This window comes from Leishmania mexicana, chromosome 6 (genome assembly GCF_000234665.1).
Source record: "Leishmania mexicana MHOM/GT/2001/U1103 complete genome, chromosome 6".
NCBI lineage: Eukaryota > Euglenozoa > Kinetoplastea > Trypanosomatida > Trypanosomatidae > Leishmania > Leishmania mexicana.
In genome coordinates, this window is record NC_018310.1 from 391,853 (window position 1) to 411,551 (window position 19,699).

The 19,699-nt window shown below is 64.7% G+C and overlaps 7 protein-coding genes across 7 annotated transcripts; all 7 read left to right on the forward strand.

The window, feature by feature from the left end:
* Positions 1 to 804: 804 nt before the first annotated feature.
* On the forward strand, positions 805 to 4,452 carry LMXM_06_0990 (conserved hypothetical protein; the record flags this gene model as incomplete). The annotated part of the gene is made up of 1 exon (XM_003872062.1): positions 805 to 4,452. The coding sequence occupies one exon, from the start codon at positions 805 to 807 to the stop codon at positions 4,450 to 4,452; it is 3,648 nt and encodes a 1,215-aa protein (XP_003872111.1).
* Positions 4,453 to 5,386: 934 nt separating this feature from the next.
* On the forward strand, positions 5,387 to 5,854 carry LMXM_06_0995 (hypothetical protein, unknown function; the record flags this gene model as incomplete). Its single annotated transcript, XM_003872063.1, has 1 exon — positions 5,387 to 5,854. The coding sequence occupies one exon, from the start codon at positions 5,387 to 5,389 to the stop codon at positions 5,852 to 5,854; it is 468 nt and encodes a 155-aa protein (XP_003872112.1).
* A 553-nt stretch (positions 5,855 to 6,407) lies between these two features.
* Positions 6,408 to 7,892, forward strand: LMXM_06_1000 (conserved hypothetical protein; the record flags this gene model as incomplete). The annotated part of the gene is made up of 1 exon (XM_003872064.1): positions 6,408 to 7,892. The coding sequence occupies one exon, from the start codon at positions 6,408 to 6,410 to the stop codon at positions 7,890 to 7,892; it is 1,485 nt and encodes a 494-aa protein (XP_003872113.1).
* A 929-nt stretch (positions 7,893 to 8,821) lies between these two features.
* LMXM_06_1010 (conserved hypothetical protein) lies at positions 8,822 to 11,101 on the forward strand (the record flags this gene model as incomplete). Its single annotated transcript, XM_003872065.1, has 1 exon — positions 8,822 to 11,101. The coding sequence occupies one exon, from the start codon at positions 8,822 to 8,824 to the stop codon at positions 11,099 to 11,101; it is 2,280 nt and encodes a 759-aa protein (XP_003872114.1).
* A 641-nt stretch (positions 11,102 to 11,742) lies between these two features.
* Positions 11,743 to 12,435, forward strand: LMXM_06_1020 (conserved hypothetical protein; the record flags this gene model as incomplete). The annotated part of the gene is made up of 1 exon (XM_003872066.1): positions 11,743 to 12,435. The coding sequence occupies one exon, from the start codon at positions 11,743 to 11,745 to the stop codon at positions 12,433 to 12,435; it is 693 nt and encodes a 230-aa protein (XP_003872115.1).
* Positions 12,436 to 13,714: 1,279 nt separating this feature from the next.
* On the forward strand, positions 13,715 to 16,384 carry LMXM_06_1030 (putative kinesin; the record flags this gene model as incomplete). The annotated part of the gene is made up of 1 exon (XM_003872067.1): positions 13,715 to 16,384. The coding sequence occupies one exon, from the start codon at positions 13,715 to 13,717 to the stop codon at positions 16,382 to 16,384; it is 2,670 nt and encodes an 889-aa protein (XP_003872116.1).
* Positions 16,385 to 16,854: 470 nt separating this feature from the next.
* On the forward strand, positions 16,855 to 19,023 carry LMXM_06_1040 (conserved hypothetical protein; the record flags this gene model as incomplete). The annotated part of the gene is made up of 1 exon (XM_003872068.1): positions 16,855 to 19,023. One exon carries the CDS (start codon positions 16,855 to 16,857, stop codon positions 19,021 to 19,023), a length of 2,169 nt encoding a protein of 722 aa, XP_003872117.1.
* Positions 19,024 to 19,699: the final 676 nt, after the last annotated feature.

Below are 19,699 nucleotides of genomic sequence, written 5' to 3' on the forward strand. Positions count from 1 at the left end.
GGAGGGGCGGAGTGGCGGGGATGCGCTTACGGCTCCACCGCACGTCACCCCGGATGTCGTCGCCCCCCTCCCCCCTCCGTCTGCCCGCCTCTCTTCGCCGCACTCGCTCACACCTCTTGTGTCTCCCTCTATCGACCTCCGTATCACCTCAGCCCCCGACAGCAACAGCCGCAAGGCGGAGCACATGCGCCGCAGCTCTGCCAGGCCGCCTCCACGAGTGTCGTGTGTGGATGGCGAGCGGTGGGTGCCGACTGCGTCAGAGAGACCGCAAGGCGGCAAGGAGAGAGCGACTGTTTCCATCCGCGCCGGCGCGCACTGCCGCTCTCCGACCTCTTCCTCTCTCGCTCCGACCAAGAGGGCACACAGCAGCTGCTCTTGGTGAACGGCTGCCCCTCGCCGCACACAACTCTCCTTCTCCCTCCCACCCCCGCCTTCTCCCTTTTCCCTCGCCACGCAATGCTGGCAACGCGAGCAGAACGGTGCGCCGATCTCCCTTGACCGACGCACGCGCGCGAGCACCAACCGGCGCGTGGCGTCACTTGCCTCCTCTTTCTTCGTTCTACCTTCTTTAGAATCTCTCCGCGATCTGCCCCTGCCCGCGCTCGCACACGCGACCGCGTGCTCCGTTGTCGTGCACGACTCCCTTCTCCTGCATCACCCTCTCGCTGTGTGCGTGTGTGTGTCTCCACGGACTGTGTGCACTCTGCCCGAACCCCCGCTCCGCTGCGTCGGTCCCTCGTCCATCTGTCGTCGCGCTTCTCTTCCTTTGTTTTACAGCTCTGCACGCGGGTGCACGCAGGTGGAATGCGCAGCTCCGCGTCCGTGACTCCGTCGCGCCGCCCGAAGCGCCTCAACGCCGGCGCGTCCATCTCGCCTTCTCGCACGTCGCTCTCGCGCGGCGCTTCGCCTGCCAAACCCTCGGCAGCGCTCCGCGAGAGGGTTCGCAGCGTGTCACCGTCTGCGAAGAAGAGAGTCCGTCCAGCCATCGCCGATGATGCAGCGACGGTGCACAACGGGGGTGTTGCGGGGTCCCCCAACGCCGGCCACGCTACGGGCAGCACAGCGTCGCCGTCCATAACGGGCGTAGCACTCTCGCACTTCGCGCAGGACGGGAGGCGCTTAGAGCCAAACACATGCGAGACGACCTTCAGCTTCCACGGCCAGTACGAGCACATGGCTGTGGCGCATCGCACGGCCACACTATGGTGCGCCAACACCGCAACTGGTGCCATCGACCTCTACAGCTGCGTCACGGGCCAGCTTGTCACCTCGCTTCTCCCGCTCCACGAGGAGGTGGCGGCGCGGCGGGCGGAGCTGTCGGAGCTGCCGCTGAATGCGTCGAGCGCCAAGGGCACCAACGGCAGCGCCAAGGGTGCCACGGGCGGGTTGCTTGGCTCGCACTGGGGCCCCGCGGCGTTCACCCCTCGCAGTCGTGGACTCGTTCCCACGGGAGGAGGGCGGCGGCTCTCAACGCTATCGTCCACCAGTGCCGCAGTCCATCACCTTCACACGGCGTCTAACAGCCTCTCGGCATCCAGCCTTGCCTCCGCGTGGGCGCGCGTGCCTGATGGCGACGTTCGCGCCACCGCCCTGTGTGCCACCGCCACACACATGTGGATCGGCTATACGAACGGCACCGTCGCCGTCTACGACGCGCTTCTTCTCAAGCTCATCACCTTCGGTCGGCTACACACCGACCGCATCGCGTCCATCGTTGCGCTTTGCAACGGCCAGACGGTATCCGCCTCCACGGACGGCCTCTTGGTCCTGTGGGATACTGAGCAAGGCGGCTTCGAGGCGGTAACACGGGTGACGGTGCTGCTGGACGCCGTCCGCGAAGGCGCGGGAGCGCTGTGTGCTATGGCCTCCGTCCCACCCGCCACGCGCGTGTGCTGCGGGTTCGAGTCGGGTGTTGTCTATAACGTCCGTGTCGCGAGCCGGCCGCAGGAGCAGACCGCGCCGCAGGCAGTGCGTGGTCACCACGGGCGAGTGAACGACATGGCGGTTGTGCGTGATGTGCTCTTCACTACCGCGGAGGACAACACCGTGTGCGCGTGGTACTGCGGTGGCGCAGCCGGCGCGCGCGGTGCGCAGCGTCTCGACGGCGGCGACGGAGGCGGGTCCGTGCTGTCGAACCTCTTCATGACGGCAGCCCCCGATGCCGGCCACGCACGCGTTGGCCCTCGCATGGGCGGCAGCGTTAGGCTGCTGAAGCGCATCCCCGTCAGTCCATGTGTGCGGTGTCTCCTGGCGGAGGAGCAGACCCGCAGCGTGTGGGTGGCGTACGCGGACGGCCTCGTGGAGCGCTGGAGCGCCAACCCGGATGACGACTACGGCGTGGAGGAGGTGGTCGAGAACGCGCTTGCGGCATCGCTGTCGGCCGGCAACGGTGGCGTACGGGCTCTTCTCTCACTGAGTGTGGTGCAGACGATGCAGTGGCTCGCCTTGTCCAGCAACGGCGTGAACAAGGTCTGGTATGGGCACAGGAACACCTTAGAGATCGACCTGGCGCACTCTATTTCGACGCTGGCGCAGGTGGTGGAGCAGGACACGGTGGACGCTGCGGCGTGGCGGGAGCGGGTGAACCTGCTGAAGCAGAAGGAATTGGAGCGGAAGGAGAAGTATGTGTGCATCCTGGAGCAGCTGAGCGAGCAGCGGGTGCTGCTGCGGCACTACGACGCGTGGAAGCGGTCCGTTCTCTTCTTCGGTACGCGGCGCCGGCGAGTCGCGGCGATCGCCGACACGCTCGAGAAGAGGTCATGCCTGCAGCTGGCTCGACGTTTCTTTAACAAGTGGGGGTCTTTCTACGACGCCCAGCAGCGACACATGCGCAGCTACGTGCTCTCCATGGCCCTCTCCCGCTCCACCGAGCAGCAGCAGCTGCAGGCCTACTTCCTGCGGTGGCAGTCGTACCTCGTCCGTCGCCAGGTGCGTCGAAACGCGGAGCAAAGTGCGCAGGTGCTCGCGCGCATGGTGAACGCCGCGATAATGGGCTCCTGCTTCCACCGCTGGCGCGCGGCGGCAGCAGCGACGACACGACGGCAGCGCGGCCGCATCTCCGCCGAGCAGCTGGCGCTTCTCGCAAGCAAGGCGCAGCGACAGGTGCTACAGCGGGTGCTGCGCCAGTGGTTGGCACACCACGACACGCAGAAGGAGTTCCCGAGACAGGTGCGCACCGCTGCAGCGAAAGGCCCGCCTCGAGACGGGCTGCCGGTGCCTGAAACTTCGGCACTGTCTCGCTTTGCGGCGCACTACGCCCAGCTGCAGCAGCAGCGCCGAGGACGCCAGGTTCTTCAGGTGTGGCGGCGCTGGACAACGTGGCGCGCTCGGCAGGCGTCACTCGCGGCGGTAGCAGCCCTACGTGAGCAGCAACTTCTCCACGAGACCCATCAGCGCTTCTTCCTCCGCTGGCGTCAGCGCGTGCACGCACGGCACGTGGCCGAAAACACTCAGCAGCTGAGGATGCTCGAGGTGGAGCTGCGCCGCGCTGAGGCCGAGCACGGCGATATCTTTGAAAAACTCCAGCTGCAGCGGCAGCTGGACCTCGTCCTCGAGCGGCAGGCGGCGGAGGAGGCGCGCGTGGCGCACATCAAAGAGCAGCTGGCCTCTGCCGAGCAGACTTGCTCAGGACTCCGTGCGCGTCAGCTGCAGCGACGCGTCATTGGCAGCAATGGCGCGGCGCACGCCGGCTCGGGCGGCAGCAGCTTAACGACCTCAAGCGAAACGGCAACAGGCGCGTCCGCTCCGGTGGCGCTGGCAGACGCGTCGCGGCGCTCATCTGTGGCACTATTTGCTGGCACGGACACGGATTTCTCGCAGTCGACCATCAGTGAGGGCTTGCCGCTTGCCCAGCAGCAGCAGCAGCAGCAAGTTGTGCTGTCGGCCATGAGCCGCGGCCACATGGCATCGAATGCTGCGTGGTACCGTTCGATGGTGGACCAGCAGCGCCTGTCGCCCATTGTACTGTCGCACATGCCGACGGAGGAGGCCGTGCATCACGTCATGGGCCAGCTGAAGGGCAACGTCGTTAACCTCTACACCGATCTGGCGCTCTTTCGGCAGGTTAAGGATCGCCGGCGGGCCGGCACATCAGCGGTTGGCATTCTACTTGAAGCCTTTGGGGAGGTGAAGCGGCTCATCGTGACTACGGTGCGCGGCACCTCGGCGAACGCCGCATCGGCGGCGGCGGCGCGCATGGGCGGCAAGGCTACGCGGTGGCCGCTCAGCATGGAGGCGCTGGACTGCATTCCGGTGCACCACTGCGCTACCGTGCTGAGCGCCATCAAGACACTGGTCGTCGCGTACGATCTCCTGCAGCCCGAGGACATGATCGGTGTGCAGACGACCTGCGAGGAGATGATCGTCAACGCCGACTGGATCTTCCTGATCGCGCGTGCCTGCTACCTGCGACGGAAGCCCGCGCCGCCCGTGAACAATCGGCAACTTATCTAGACGTGAAGCGGGGGACCGGTGTGTGTGTCTGTGTGTGGGCGTGTGGGCGGGGGTGCGGGTGCGGGCGGGAAGGGAGGGACTCGAGCCACCCTGATGACCGACTCACTTCCTCTCCCCCACACACACACACAGACACATACATCCGCTCCCCACACACACATACACACACATATATACATATTCACTCACACACTCTCTCACCGGTCCCCCGCTTCACTTTACTGTGTAACATCGTTAGAGGCGGCGTTGTTTGGCGCATTTCTCGCCTTCGATTTCTTGTGCGGCGCGCTGCTTCACGCGGTGCGCCGTTCGCGTGCTCCGGCGGTTGTGCCGTGTCGGGTGTGTGGTGAGTGTGTGTGTGTGTGTGAGGGTGCAGTAGAAGCGGCATCGCGTAGTGGTCGACGACGGGGTGGTATCGTGCGGAGATGGGATGGTGGGCAAGCACCAGCACCTGTCGGGCTCATCTTCGCCCGCCCTTCCTCCGACCTTAGTCACCCGCTGTCGCCTCACCTAAGCCGCTCCACGACAACCGACATCAGACTGCCCGTCTCTCTCACTCTCCCTTGCCGCCGCCTCGTCTTCGTGTAAGAGGGGTGGTGGTGGGCCGCAAAGCGGCGCGGCGGCGAAGCGTCGAGTCAGCGGTGATGGAGCCAGGTGGCGCGGCGTCGCTCCGCTCTTCTTCCTCCTCGTGTTGCTCCGCCTTCCCTCCCTTCCCGCTCAAATCGACGGCAGCCATCCTCCTCCGCTGAGCTCCAGCCTTGCCGCTACGGTGTCGGCGGTGCGGGTCTCTTCTACTGGCTGCTCGACAGAGAGTCTTCACCCATCCCTTCTCTGCTCTCCGTCCCGCCACGGCGCCTCATCCCTTCTACTTCGGCTCTCCGTGTGCCGCTCACGAGCGTGGGCGCCTGCGTGCATTGGCTGACGAGCGGCAAAGATGCACTACACCACCAGCCTCGCCGTTGCTGCCCCACTGGCGGCCATTGCTCTGTGCGTGTGCGCCGGTGTAAAGGATGGGTCGGCGCACTCGCTTTTCTTTGCTGCATCAACGTTCTTCAGCGGCGTCGTCATGTGGCTGCGCTCCCGCTACATCGCCACCCTGTACCTGAACGAGCTTCAGGCACGGAGGCAGCACTTCACGGACTCCTTGCGTCAGCGATTCGGTGACGGCGGTGCCGCTGCTGCGGCGCGAGGGGCTAGCGCTCAGCATGATGACGGCCGAGCTGCCGAGGCGTATGCGGCGCCCCCGCCTGTGTCACGGCCGCCGCGGACCGTGGCGCGTGTCTCACCTGTGCTGCCAGCCTTCCTGGCGTGCTGCTTGCTTTTGATAAGCATCCTCTCCACCATCTCCGCCGCCCTGCACGCCATCTGGTATGTGCGAAGCCTCGAGGTGGAGCAGGCGTGACTCCGTGCGCGGCAGAGAGAGAGAGAGAGGGCGTGCTGCTGAACTGGCCGAGAGCCCCAATGATGTATGCAAAGTCGTGCGCGTGCCCGCCCGCCCGCGTGTCCTCTTCACTGAACCAAAGAAAACAGACTGCGGCAGGAGGGAGGGGGGAGCTGAGGTGGGGAGCCGACCCGCTCATCATCATCATCGCGTGTGTGTGTGTGTCCGTGTGCCACACCATCTCTTCTCGGGTTTCACCTCCCACCCACGCTATGACACGCACCGGCGTGGGTGAGAAGGTGGTGGTGATGTGGCGACACGGCACCGCTGCGGCAGTGCCGTCCTGCTGCTTGTCTTTTGTCCCTTGTACTGCCACTGTCGCCTTCCCTCCCTCTCTCCCCTGCCAACCAACACCGCTTGCTGCTTGCGCAGCCTCCATCACGTGCACGCGAGCGTGCCGCCATCGAAGCGACTGAAGCAACGAGTGCGAAGGCGGCTGCTGACGAGAGCTCTGCTCCCCACCCTCCCACCTGTGTCTACCTCGCATCAGCTCGGCGCCTTCTCTGCTCTCATAATGCCCCGGCTGCGTGCCGCTCGCGCCGCCTGGTATGCTGGCCAGGAGCTCGACGCATACCTCCGCCAGCGCGCATGGCACTGGACAGTGAAGCGCAACTACGCCCTCGCGGCGGACTACTGCATTCGACTGCTGAACCGGCACCCGCAAGACACGCTGGGGCTCGTCCTCGGTGAGGTGGCGGGCCGCTACACCAGTCAAGACACCTTTGTATCCAAGTGCGCGCAGGCACTGCAGGAGAGCTGTCAGCGCAAGGGCGTGGCCAGCGTGCCGGAGCTCGTGCAGTGCACCTTGGCGACAGCGGCAACCAGCCCGGCCTCCTCGTCGACAGCGGCAACTGCGAGCGTCACGCAACTTCCCTCCGCTGATGCCGTGCTGGCGCTGCAGACCGATGAAGCTAAAGGGGAGGCGGACACAGGCGCTCTCAAGGGCGAGTCTCTCTACGTGCACAACAGCGAACCGCCGGACTCCATCCACCAGGCGGTGCGGCGCTCCTGTCTGCGCAGTGCGACGCCGCCGCTGGCAGAGCTGCTGGAGCCGGCGCAGTCGACCTACGGGCGGGGACTTTACGCGACGCGGCACATCCAGCCGCGGAACAGCATCCTGTGCGAGTCACCGCTGCTCGTCCAGCGCTGCGATGACACGAAGTGCGCGCACTGCCTCGCGCCACTGTCCGCCCGCAGCGGCAGCAGCATCACCAACACAGGGGTCAGCGACCCCCTCGCGCTTGGTGTGGCTTGCCCGCACTGCGAGCAGGAGACGTACTGCTCCGAGGACTGTAGAGACGCGGCGTGGGAGCAGTACCATGTCTGCAGCTGCGCCTCCAGAAACCCTGAGCTAGCGCAGTGGACTGAAGGTATGCGCGAGCTGCTGCACCGCGGCGGCCCAGGAGCCGCATCGGCGGCGTCCGATGAAGCAGGCGTCGTGAACTCCGGCTCCGAGGCGCGCGCAGCACTGTCGTGCCTGACAGTGGCGAAGATATGTGCCATGGCAACCGTGCAGCAGGTGCACCCGCTGAGCCTGCCGGGGATCTCGTGTCTGCGCGGCACCGCTGACTACGAGCCAGCAACAGCCCTCAGCGAGATTGGCGCTCTCGCAGTCGCCCTGAGCGCGGCACTACGACAGCCAAACCTATACATGGAGGAGGTGCTGTCAGTCTTCGCACTGCTGCACGTGAACGAGTTCTTCGCAGGGAGCGGCATCGCGCTGTACTCGGTGCTGAGCATGCTGAACCACAGCTGTGACCCGAACTGCGCCTTGGTGAGCGCGGCTAACTCGCCGATGGCGGGCACACACGGATCAAGAAGGCACAAGAGCGCCATGGAGAAGTGCCTCGTCGCGCTGCGGCCGATCCGTGACGGCGAGCAGCTGTTCATCGACTACAACGCTGCCCTCACGACGAAGCTCGGCTACGAGGAACGCAAGACGCTCTGTGCGCAGCGGCACTTCGAGTGTTACTGCCCCCGCTGCATCCGCCACGAATGATGGCGCGAGAGGAGGACAGTCGACACCGCACGCCCCTGCCGCTGCGTGCCGTTGCGCACAGTGCACCATGGCGGTGGTGCCTTCACAGGACTCATCAACCAAGCTTGACCCCGTAATCGGGTGTAGCAATGATGTGCTTGCACGGGCGTTGACCCCCTCCTCCTCCTCGACCGCACTGTCTCCTCCCCTGTACCACCTATCCACGCAAGCGCAACGCTGCGCCGAAGGGGAGCGCGATGGGGCAGCGCCTGTAGATGGCGCCAAAGGTGGTGTACTGTGCGCAGACACACACCGGAAAATGACGACAGCGAGCGCCTGGGATGCCAAACGGAGGAGACGTGCGCAGAGGCTGACGCCTGCAGTGTCGCGCATGGGCATGCGGCGAGCGAGCGAGAGAGACACGCACGCACGCCCCGGCTCCCGAAAAACGGGCGGGAAATGCGCTTCTCTCCCCCTCTTCCCCTTTCTGCGGTGGGGGGGGTGCCGCCCAGAATTTCATCGCGCTCACGTGGTCGATAGGCGTACGCATGCATGCATGCCACTGCCTTGGCTTCCCCTCTGTGCATCACTGGCCTCCTGCTTGCCTGCCCGTCTTTCTTCCGCCTTTTCCTTCGCCTACCCGCCGCCGCATCACCGCATCATCATCATCAACGCCCTCACATGTCTGCACGGCGGTGGTGTGTGGGACGGGGCAGAGACTCCGTCTTGAACGTGAAGGGAGCTGAGCAACAGCCGCTTATCGAACCTGCACGCGCGCGCCGTGTCTGACCGCTGCGACGGGCGGTACGGTGAAACCAACGCGGATGCGGCTGGCGCTCTTGCTTCTCCTTCCTTGCCCCCGATACACACCGGAGCAGCCGCAGACGTGTGTTTAACATTCACGAGCTTGACTGGGCATCAGACACTTCGCGTGCCCTCCGCCCTCCACGATGTTGCGCTACGCACCGATGCGGCGTTGCAGCGCGGCGGCCATGCAGACACTAAGCGCCTGGCTGACAGACCTCGCCGAGGAGTCGATGGCCGTGCCATCGGCCACTGCCGCGGACCTGCACATGAGGCAGAATGATGGGCAAGAGCCAACCCGGAAGACACCTGCGCAGCTGTGGCGTGAGCTGGAGGACGCCGCCACTCACGCGAACGCCCTTCGCGAGACCGACACGCTGTTCAGCATCTTGCAGTGTCTTCTGCTCAAGCAGCAGTATCCCACCGACATGCATGCGTGGGCCCGCCTGGCGAAGCAACTGTTGCCGTACAGCGGCATCGAGCAGAGGTCAGTGCTGTGCTACCCAGGCCGGTCCGATGCCACATACCGCAGAGACGGGCACCCACGCGGCAGCAGCCTAGCCAATCTCTCCTCATCCGGCGACCCTGTGCTCACTGGCACGGACGGCGGCTTTGGAGACGATGGCGCATCGCGTCAAGGCAGCGGTGGGTCCAGGCGAGGTGGGGAGCATGCAGTGCCGTACAGCCTGTACCCCTCGCGCGAGACACTCTTGCTGAGCGGCGGTGTCGTGCCGCTCAGCGCGCGTGTGCCGTTCGGCGATGGGAGAGCGATCGCGCTGTTCGTGCGCGGCTTTACTCAGTTCATGGAGGGCCAGCTGGGCGTGCAGCCGCGCACACAACTTACCTCGGAGGTGTTGCAGGTCGTCAAGGATGTGTCGGGTGCAGTGACGGAGGCGTTAGCCGCGAACACCGATTCCTTGCAGCTGGAGCTGCTTCTGCCGGCGTTGCTGGACTACATGGAGCTGCTCCACGTGCTGGACCTGCGCACGGCCACGGCGAACGGCCATGGGCCACTCGAGACGGAAGATGAGCGCCGCGATGCTGCCGGGGCGACGGGGAGAGACGACGAGCCGAACGGACACGGTCGATCATCACCGCCACGATCGTCCAGACCGACGCGCTTTCTTCAGAACATGGCAAATGACCTCGCACAGAACGTCATGGCTGGTGCTGCGCGTGGTGCTCGCGTCGTGCTCTACTACCTGAACAACCGCTTTGCAGCTGTCGTGGAGGCGTACCAGGCGGACGCGCCGGACACCTTCACCGATAAGATGTACTGGGCGCAGCAGCGGTACTTGCTAACCCTCACCCGCGCCTGCATGTGGGCCATCAGTCAACACTACACGCCAGTCACCACAGCTGCATCGTCTGCGGCGCCAGGGAGCGTTGCCTCGTCGCCGTTGCCGCACCTGCAGGGGCTGCGGTGCACTGTCGCCACAACGGACCTCGTCGCCACCGCGCCCATGAATGCTCATATACAGGCGCTGTACGACCACATCGATGTGCTCTTCCAGCGGAACACGCATGCCAACAACCCGCTGCGCCTGACCGACGAGGAGGTGGCGCAGTTGAAGGAAGTACACACATCCGCACTGCTGCGTGCGCTGCGTACCGAGGAGGCGGCTCCGGACGCGTACCTGCGCCGCGCGTTGGAGGTGGTGGATCGGGTGCCAACGTCCATGGCCATCGAAGGCGAACTAATCTCAGGCAAGGTGCGGCTGTTGGAGCTGGACAGCGACACTGTGGACGAAGAGGGTAGGGCTGCCATCTACGCCGACTTGCTGACATCGCTTCGCAGCCTGGTAGAGATGCGGCCGCGCTTTTCGAGGCACAACGGCGCTAATCACGCTGCTGCTGCAAGCACCCCCTCCGACGGTGGCGGCGGCGAGGAGGACGAAGGCGATGGGGAGCAACTGCGACTCGATGCGGCAACGCAGGCGATCTTGCAGCGTGCCCACGCCGACGTCATCACGGCCTTCTGCGCGGCGCACACGGAGGAGTGGTCGAACGAGGCGTACAACATCCTCGTCGCGCACAAGTACCACGGCGTCAAGATCACGAACGACCTCATACGGCCGGTCCTGGAGGTGTTCAGTCGCCGCGGAGACTGCCGTGTCTTCAGCTTGGTAGATTTATGCGTGCTCTACAGCAATGAATCGATCGACATGCACACCATCGCGCTGCTGTTCCGCACATGCGCGGCGGCCGGCGACCACTACCGCGCTCGCACGTTCCTGCAGCTGGTGAACGAGATTATACATGGGTTTCTTGTGAAGTGTCCGGCCTCGGTGAAGGAGTCACTGCAGGAGTTGAAGCTGCTCGACCCGCCGCCGCGGCACCTGTTCGTGTCGACCGAGGATGATCTTGTGCAGAGTGCGCTCGGCGAGGAGCAGCGCAAGGTACGCCGGCTTCCTACCGTGTCGTGAGCAAGTACCGAACGAAGGTGGTGGCCATGCTACTCGTCCCGCTGGCAACATCCCGCATCCACCTCCTCTCTCGTCCCGTTCACCACGGATGTGTGCGCGGGCCAGTCTTTGCGCACGTGCTGGCTCGCCGGCTCACATGAACCGACACCCACACAAAACCTCACCCGCACACGGCGCTCGCGTGCCGGGGCCGCATCACATGCGGCAAATCACGGACAAGGCGATGTTGGCGTTGTGGCAGTGCTGGCAGTGAGGAGAGCGGCATGGGTCTCTCCGTCCCCCCCCCACACAACGAAATGCCGGTCTGCGTCGTCCGGCAGGGCGGTGTGAGAGAGGGGTGTGTGGCGGTTGTACCCACTGCCGTGTTCGCACTGCCTTCTCCACCGTGACGCACGCCTCGAGAAACACGAGTTGATACTGCTCGTCGGATGCAACGCCGCACCCTCACTTACTCTTCCTCCCCTCCGTCCTTTTCTCTCAACCCACGACGCACATCCTTCACGCTCACTCGCTTGTCGGCGCGGCTTTGCAGTACACACACACACACACTGCCTGCTACTTCACCTCGACGGCTCTCACACCCACACGCACACACAGGCACAGGCCCTACACACATTGCACACCCCAACGCTGTCGTCGCCATGAGTGCAGATCCGAATGGCGCTCGCTGGTCAAACTCCGAGAGGAACTTCGGCAAGGCGCTCCTGAAGAAGTCGGGGTGGACAGAGGGCACCGGCCTCGGCAAGGAGCAGGATGGCGTCGTCCATCACATCAAGGTGACCCGCAAGGATGGTGTGATGGGGCTCGGCTATCAGGCTGGGGTGCAGGAGACGTGGACAACGCAGTCACTTGGCTTCGCCGACGTCCTCACACGCATCAAGGCGTCCACTACCGCCGCCGCCAGCGACTCAGACGACGACGGTGAGGCGTCGCCATCGTCCTCGCCGACGAACAACGGGGGTGCAAAGAGGATCGGCATGAGCCGCCACTACAAGATGTACGCGAGGCGCAACGCCCTGAAGACGGAGCTCATCCACGGCGGCGACAGCGCCGAAACGGAGGCGAAGCGGCTGGAGATTCTCGGCAGCGCGGCGATGAAGCGTCGGCGCGACGCGGACAGCGACGATGATAATGGCAGTGCGGGTCAGAGGTGCAGCCAGCACGAGTCCTCCGCCTCCACACTCAAATCACCACTGCTTCTTCGGCTTATGGCGCGCAGCTCCATGGACGAGCCGAAGCCGACGTCGAGCGACACGACGCCGGCGCAGCTCATCACCATAACGAAGCCGAATCCGCGGCCACCAAAATGCACGGATACGCCGTTCCTTGCCTAGTGGTGGTGGCGGTGATGAGCCCGATGACGGCGGCTGTGAGGCATCACACTTTGCGACGGGGCGGACTGCTGTACGCGTGTGCACGCACTTGTTGCCCTCATCTAGCTTCCCTTTTTCTTCACCCTCCCCCCAGTGCGATGCCGCTGCGTGTTGACGGTCGTGGCGAACGCGACGAGACTGAGTCGTTGAAATCGCTGGGAAGGGAAAAGGGAGGTGGCGTCGAGCAGCCGCGGCAGCGTTGCGGATGCCTCGTGGTGCACCCGCCTTCCTCCCCTCACTCCCCCCCTCCACACACACATCCGCCTTCTCTGAGCGGAGGCAGCAGAGCGCGCCTGTGGCGAGAGGTTTGTCAGTCTGTTGTACGCGTGCTCCACGGCGCACCACCACCACCACTACTCTGTCTCTGCACGCGTGTTGTGTGGGTGTGTGTTTGCTTCATGCATAATTGGGAGAGGCGCGTCACCTCTTCGCTCCTCGATCCCTTCATCAACGCCTGCACATGTTGGCGCGTGGCAGGTGGGGGAGGGGAGGGGGTCGCTGCACGTAAGATACGCTTAACAATCCCCGCAACAGCAACGCCGACGCGAACTCTAATGGGAGACGTGGCACGGTCGTGTGGGCTGACCTGTCCGCCTCTTCAGCTGCGGCCAGCGTCTGCGACAGTGTTGGCACACGCGCGACGGAACAGGGGTGACTGGAATACCTGGAAGCCAGGTATGGCTGTACGAGCTGGGGGGGATGGATGTTTCACGGCTAACGGCGGTGCTCATGGCGTCCTCCCGCCCCGAAGGGCTACTCGATGAAGCGCTGTTGTCATTGGCTGCCCGATCATCACCCCACCCACTCACGTGTGCGCGTCTTGTCATGCCCCCTCTTCCTGCTGCTCTCCACTAGCCCCTCCCCCTCATCCTGCCTGCGTTGCTCCACCACCACCACCGCCGCGGCGACCGCCATCCATGCACGAGACAGAGGGGCTTTCTGAAGGGTCTAGGTAAGACGTGCAAAGAACGTGTTTGGCGTATCGCGCATCTCCGTACGTCTCCCCCTCCCCTCCGTGCGCACCTCGGCAGACACTGACACGGCCGTGGCCGCAAGCACAGCACGAGCATCCATCAGACGACGCGTTCACACGTGCGCGGGTGTGCGTGTGCCGCTCGACAGACGTGTGCGGCGTCATAGAAATTGATTTGGCAAGTCTGCGGAGAGCGAGACGTGGCAGCGGCCTTCCAAGCCTCCCTCACCCCAACACGACGGCGTCCTTAGTCGGGCCACCGAAGCCATGTCGGAGCGCGTCCATGTTGTTGTGCGTATCCGTCCCTTCATCGCCTCTGACCCGCCCGATGCGGAGCTGAACACGCTCGTGCTCGACCCGACGCACGTCAGCGTGGGGAACAGCCGCGTCTTCAAGGCGGATCGAGTGTACATGATGGAGGATGCCACGGAGGTCATCTACGCCGAGTCCGTGGCGCCGCTGATCAGCCGCTTTCTTCAGGGCTTCAACGCCAGCGTCCTCGCGTACGGCCAGACAGGGACGGGCAAAACCTTCACGGTGCAGTCCCTCTTGCCTCTGCTGCTGACGGACATCATGGCGGACAAGGGTCTGCGCAGCGGCGCGGCAGAGGCACCCAACGCAGAGACGTCGGCCTCGCCCACGGCAACGGCACCACTCTTGTACCTGCAGTACGTTGAGGTGTACGGTGAGACGATCCGCGACCTGGTGGAAGGCCCAGCCGCGACAGCGTCGCGCCGCGATGGCGAAGAGCCCAGCAAGATCCGCCTCGTGACGACGACGGCATCGGGGGCGAGGGCGACCAGCCCGTCTCCGGAGCGTGCGGACCGGCAACTTTTTCCCATAGACGAACGTGACACCGCAGCGTCGCCGACGACAGGCTGTGCTCTTGTGGGCGCCACCATCGTCCCCATCTTCACGCTCGCGCAGGCTGCCGAGCTGATCGCGCGCGGTGACACTCGACGCGCGACAGGGTCTACGAACGTTCACGCGCACTCGAGTCGGAGTCACGCCATCCTCACCCTCTTTCACGCTCGCTACGCGTGCCGGCTCGACGTTGTCGACTTGGCCGGCTCAGAGCGGGAGAAGAAGACTGGAAACGTGGGCGTCCGCTTCCAGGAGAGTATCGCCATCAACACCGGACTGCTCGCGCTGGGCAACGTCATGCGTGCGCTGAGTCGCATACATAGAGCTGCCAACGGCAAGGAGGCGGGCCGGGGTGGTGGAGCAGGGCATCAACGGGCGCAGCACGTCCCCTACCGCAGCAGTCGTCTGACGCGTCTGTTGCAGGACACCCTCGGCGGCAACAGCGCCACGGTGCTCATCGCCTGCGTTGCACCCGACACGTACAACCGCGATGAGACGCTGCGGACGCTGCAGTACTGCTCCCTCGCGCTGCGGATTCTGAACGAGCCGCTGCAGCAGTACGAGCGACTTCGACGCGCGCAGTCGCCGCTGTGTCGCCGTGGAAGCCCCTCCGCCGCCGCGGTCTTGCCACTGTCGCTGCGCGAGGGCTCACACACGGCCGCCACCGCTACGAGGGCTTGCAGGGACAACGACGAGGCAGACGAGTCGAAAATGACCCAGCTGAAGGTGCTCGAGTTGCAGTCTGCCTACGCCAGCCTCCAGCAGCAGTACGACGAGCAAGCTGAGGTAGTTGCCAGCATGTGCGCGTCGCACGCGACAACGAAGGAGCGGTTGGCGCTGTGCGAACGGGAGCTCCGTAAGGACGAGGGCATCTTCACCCAGCAAATACGTGCCATGCAGGAGCTCGTGTGCGAGAACCGAAAGTTGCGGCGGCGGCTCGCGAAGGCATGTGCCACCGCCACCGCCACCACCGCCAGTACAGCAGGAGCCGTAGCAACGACCGCTAGACGCGATCAAGCAACCATGGCGCACAACCGGCTCTTCCGTAACGCTGATGACCTGCCTCAGCCCGCTCGCACAGAGACGGACTTGCACCATGGCGACAAGGATCTTACGGACGCCGTACGCCACATGCTGCTCGCTGGTGATCGTGATGTCGCAGGTAGAATGGACGTCTCACTGCAGCTTGCACCCTCGCACTCTCAAGGTCACCGTCAACAACACTCAGCTCCAGTAGCTGCCACCGCGGCTAATCGACCGCCGCTGTCGGCCCATTCGCCGCACCGCCCGCAGGACGGCAGGGATGGTGTCACGGATGGCACTCAGTACGTGCCACTCGAGGAGTTACCGCTGGAAGTGGCACAGCAGGCTGGGGTTCGGGTCGACGATGGTCGCAGAGGTGCAGAGACACCGACATACCCAGCAGCGGGGGGCCGCACAGAGGCTTCTCACGCGCTGGACGGCATGACGTCTGGCGGTACTGCTGCTCCAACTCCCGCAGAGCCTGCCCAGTCGTTCATCCGCTACATCCTGGGCCTGCACGGCATCGATCCAGAAGCTGAGCAAGCAGGTGGCCTTGACGGTGGTGACGGAAGAGGACGAGCGGTGGAGGCGGCGGCCACGTCTCCGCAGTCGTCCATCCGCAAATCGGCGGCTACAAGCGTGGTTGGGATGGCGCTGGAGCCTGCAGAAGTATCGGACACAACCGCAGAGAGCAGTCGCGATGGCCACACGCGACGGGACGGTGCGCCATCGCCTCTCGACTACGCTCTGTCGCGCCGCTCCGACCGCTTCACCGCGTCCCTTCCTCCGCACACGATGGTGGCGCTCTCTGAGGGAGAGCACAGCAGCTGGGAGAGGCAGGTGGATCGCCGGGGATTCGGCACTGATGCGGCTCAGCAAGACAGCTCGGCGGTGCTGCTGCTGGCGGCAGAGGTGCTGCGCCACCAAGGAACCAATGCGGAGTTGCGCAACCAGGTCCAGGTACTTCAAGCAGAGCTGGATGGCAAGCAGCGAGAGGCAGCGCTGCTGCGCCTGGAGCTGCAGGAAATGAAAGAGCTCTTCACGACGTAAAGGCGGCCTTCCGTCCCTCTGTGTGTCAGTCAAGCCCCCTTGCACGCTCACGCGTGCTGCTCATACCCCGTAGTACCCGCACTCAACACAGACCGATGCGCACGCGCAAGCCCCCGGCCCGTGAGCTGCTAAGCTGATGCTGGCGAAGTCACTAGTCCCATCCGCTTGGCACTGGTCCGAGTCCGTCACGGACACCGTACATGATGCTGGCGGCAGACACTTGAGCCAGCTTCTCTTTGGTCGGTGTGCCACCCTCCTCCCTCCTCCCCCCACGCGCACACACGCACGCACATGCGCCGTCTATCCCTCTGCCTCTCTCCCCCTTCCCCCTCCCCACGCGCACACGCGCGCTCTCACATCTTCGGGCACGTTGGGGCTCTTCCGTCTTCTCGAGATCCATCGCACGCGTGCACACACGCACGCACAACGTAGCAGAGAGATAGCGAGCGAGTGAGCACATCGCAGGCACGATGAAGCCCGCAGCGCCACCGCTCCATGCCCCACACCCTCCTCTGACAGCCCGCAGCGACCCGAACAGCACCGCCGTCTCGCGCAGCGGTACTGCCGCCGTGGCGGCAATGCCCGAGACACAGGTGCGCCGTCGGCTTGCCGAGGTAGAGATGCGGCTGCGTGACATGGAAGAGGAGGCGAGGCGCACCCGCGTGCTGCAGGAGCAAGAGATCGGAAACCTCGAGCGTGACAACGTGAAGCTGCGCGAGCGGCTCGAGGAAATTCGCATGGAGGAGTGCATGTCGCTGGCTGAAGCGCACGCGTTTCGGGACCACACCAGCCACCATCTCACCGGCGGTGCAGCGGCTTCTCATGCAGAGTCGAAGCTTCTTGGGTCGACCACTCTAAAGTACCAGAATGCCAAGGCCGAAGTTCAAAGGCGGCGCCGCGAGTGCGCCCAGGCGGAGCGCCAGCTCGCGGAGGCGCGGACCCGTCTTACCGATGTGCGGAAGGCTCGCAAGGAACTGAAGGGGCGGAGCCTCGCGGCCGAGATATCGGCTTCGGTGCGCGTCGCGGCGGCTGACAACTATAGGGCGCTGATCCACGAGCGGCTCCGCGGCTTAGAAGAGCAGGTGGCGCGTGAGCAGGAGCGCTTCAACGGTATCGCGACGGAGGCGAAGCAAGCGCGCATCGAGATTGACGCGCTGCTGGTGAGTCAGACGAGCAATGAAAAGGTGTGCCGCCACTTGTACGATGCGCTGCTGGTGAAGCGTCGCGAGATGGCGTACCTGATGGAGGTGTGCAACCTCCTGTGCGAGGAGCGCCAGCAAGTCGTTGCCGAGCTCACGGAGGTTCAGGCACGCATGGCAGAGCAGAGTCACCAGTACGAGGCTGCCTTCGACGAGCTGACGGGCGTACAAGACGAGAACGCCAAGACGCAGGCTGCAAATCGAGAGCAGCTGGACGAGCTGCGTCGACTCATCGCGCAGACACGGACAGAGCGGGAGGCGCTGGAGGAGGAGAACCGTTGCGCCAAAACCGCCATAGAGCAGCAACGTCGTCGCACCGTTGGTGGCCGTCTCAAAGATGAGGCGAACGTCACGACTACCAGCGAGGCAAGCCGAGGCAGCAGTGCCCTTGATGGTGAGTGCGGCATCGTGGCCGCCGGCGAGGCCGAAGGTGTTGGCGGGGATGGCGGTGCAGAGCTGCGGACCCCAGAGAGCGCGTCGTCGCTCGACGCCACCCAGGCGCAGATCCGCATGTTCGATGACTACTACCGGAAGCTCTCCGCCATTGTGCAGAGCGACGCCATCGAGGACGTGGCCGGGTTCATGGATGCAGCCGCCGACGAGCGGTACAAAGTCTTTGACGAGATGAACGCCATCGAGCGCAACATGGCGGCGCTCGAGACGGAGAAGGCGGCGCTGACGGCGCAGCTCAGTAGGGCTGGCAGTGTTCGCCCAGCCACCGTCTCGGAGTCGGAGCAGCAGCCGTCCCCACCCACCGCGCTCGCAACGCTCGCTGCTGCTGACACGCTCGAGGCCCTTGCCGCGGTCACAACCACCATGGCAGCCGGGACGAGCGGCGGCACAAGCGCACTTGGCGCGTCGACCGACGGCACGCAGGAACGCTGTAACCGCATGGCAGACCTCCTCGACGATCTTGGTGCTACGCGCGACCTCGTGTTTGAGCAGGAGGAGGCGCAGGAGACGAGCGCGGCGGTGCTGACACAGGTGGTGGCGCAGGTGAATCAACTGTTTCGCGGACTCGGCTGCAGCGTAGACGAGCTCCGCGCCCTCACCGGGATGGAAGGGGTACAGCAGACCACCCTGCTCCAGTGCCTCGCCATGATTGAGCAGCGCGCCAGTGAATACCTGATAGCGTACTCGCGTCGGCAGCAGAGGCAACCTTCGCAAGCGGCGGGGGCGGCGCTCCCCTCGCGCAACGCAGCGCGCACAATCCTTCGCCGACCCGATTTGCAGCCGAAGACACACAAAAATGCGGTGGAGGCCACCGTGAAGCAACACGCGCTGCCTCGCTCAACGGACGTGAGGACAGGGATACCCACCGTCGCCGCGCTTGCTGTCGGCGGCAGTTTCACCTTAGATGACCTTGTGGAGGAACGTCCTTTGTCGACGGCGGAGCTGAGGAAGGTGGTAGAGGCGAAGCGCATCCTGGCACAGCCTTGAGCGCTCCACCACTCCCCACCCCACCCTTGCTCTCTCTCTAGCTCCGTCGACACGTGCTTGCACTCGAACTGATGTAAAGGCACGCATTGCGCGCGCATGGCCGTTGCTGTTGCGCCGTCTCGCTCCCGTTTCTCCGCGCGCTCGCCCTTCCTTCCACTTTGCCGGGCAGACGTGCTGCAGAGGCCCGAAAACATAGCCCGGCACGAGAAGAGGCAAGGCGAGCGGCTGCGCGTGTGCGTACTTGGGCCAGTCTCTCGGAGAGCGACGCCTGGGCGGGAGGGGACGTGTGAAGTGGATCACCGCCGCTGATAGACACCCCCGTTCCTTAGCAGACGTAGACGTTGCTGTTTCGATCCTTGCGCATGTCACGCTGATGGGCAGCACATGAACACACATACACGTTGCGCCCATGTGCACGGCTGCCTCAGTCGCGTCACATCGTCACCCACCCCTGCCATCGACGTGGCTGTGCCCTTCCTCCTCCCGACTCCGTCTCGTGCAACACCAGCCATGCAGACCGCCGGAACCACTTCGCCATTGACTGATAGGCGCGGAGGACGCGGCAAGGCGGGGATGAGGGGAGGGCGTTCGCGCACAGCCCGCGCATGGAGACAAGAAACACGCAAAGTAACAGAGGTAGCCCGTCGTGGTCCTCGCAGCTGCCGCGTGCGCACGC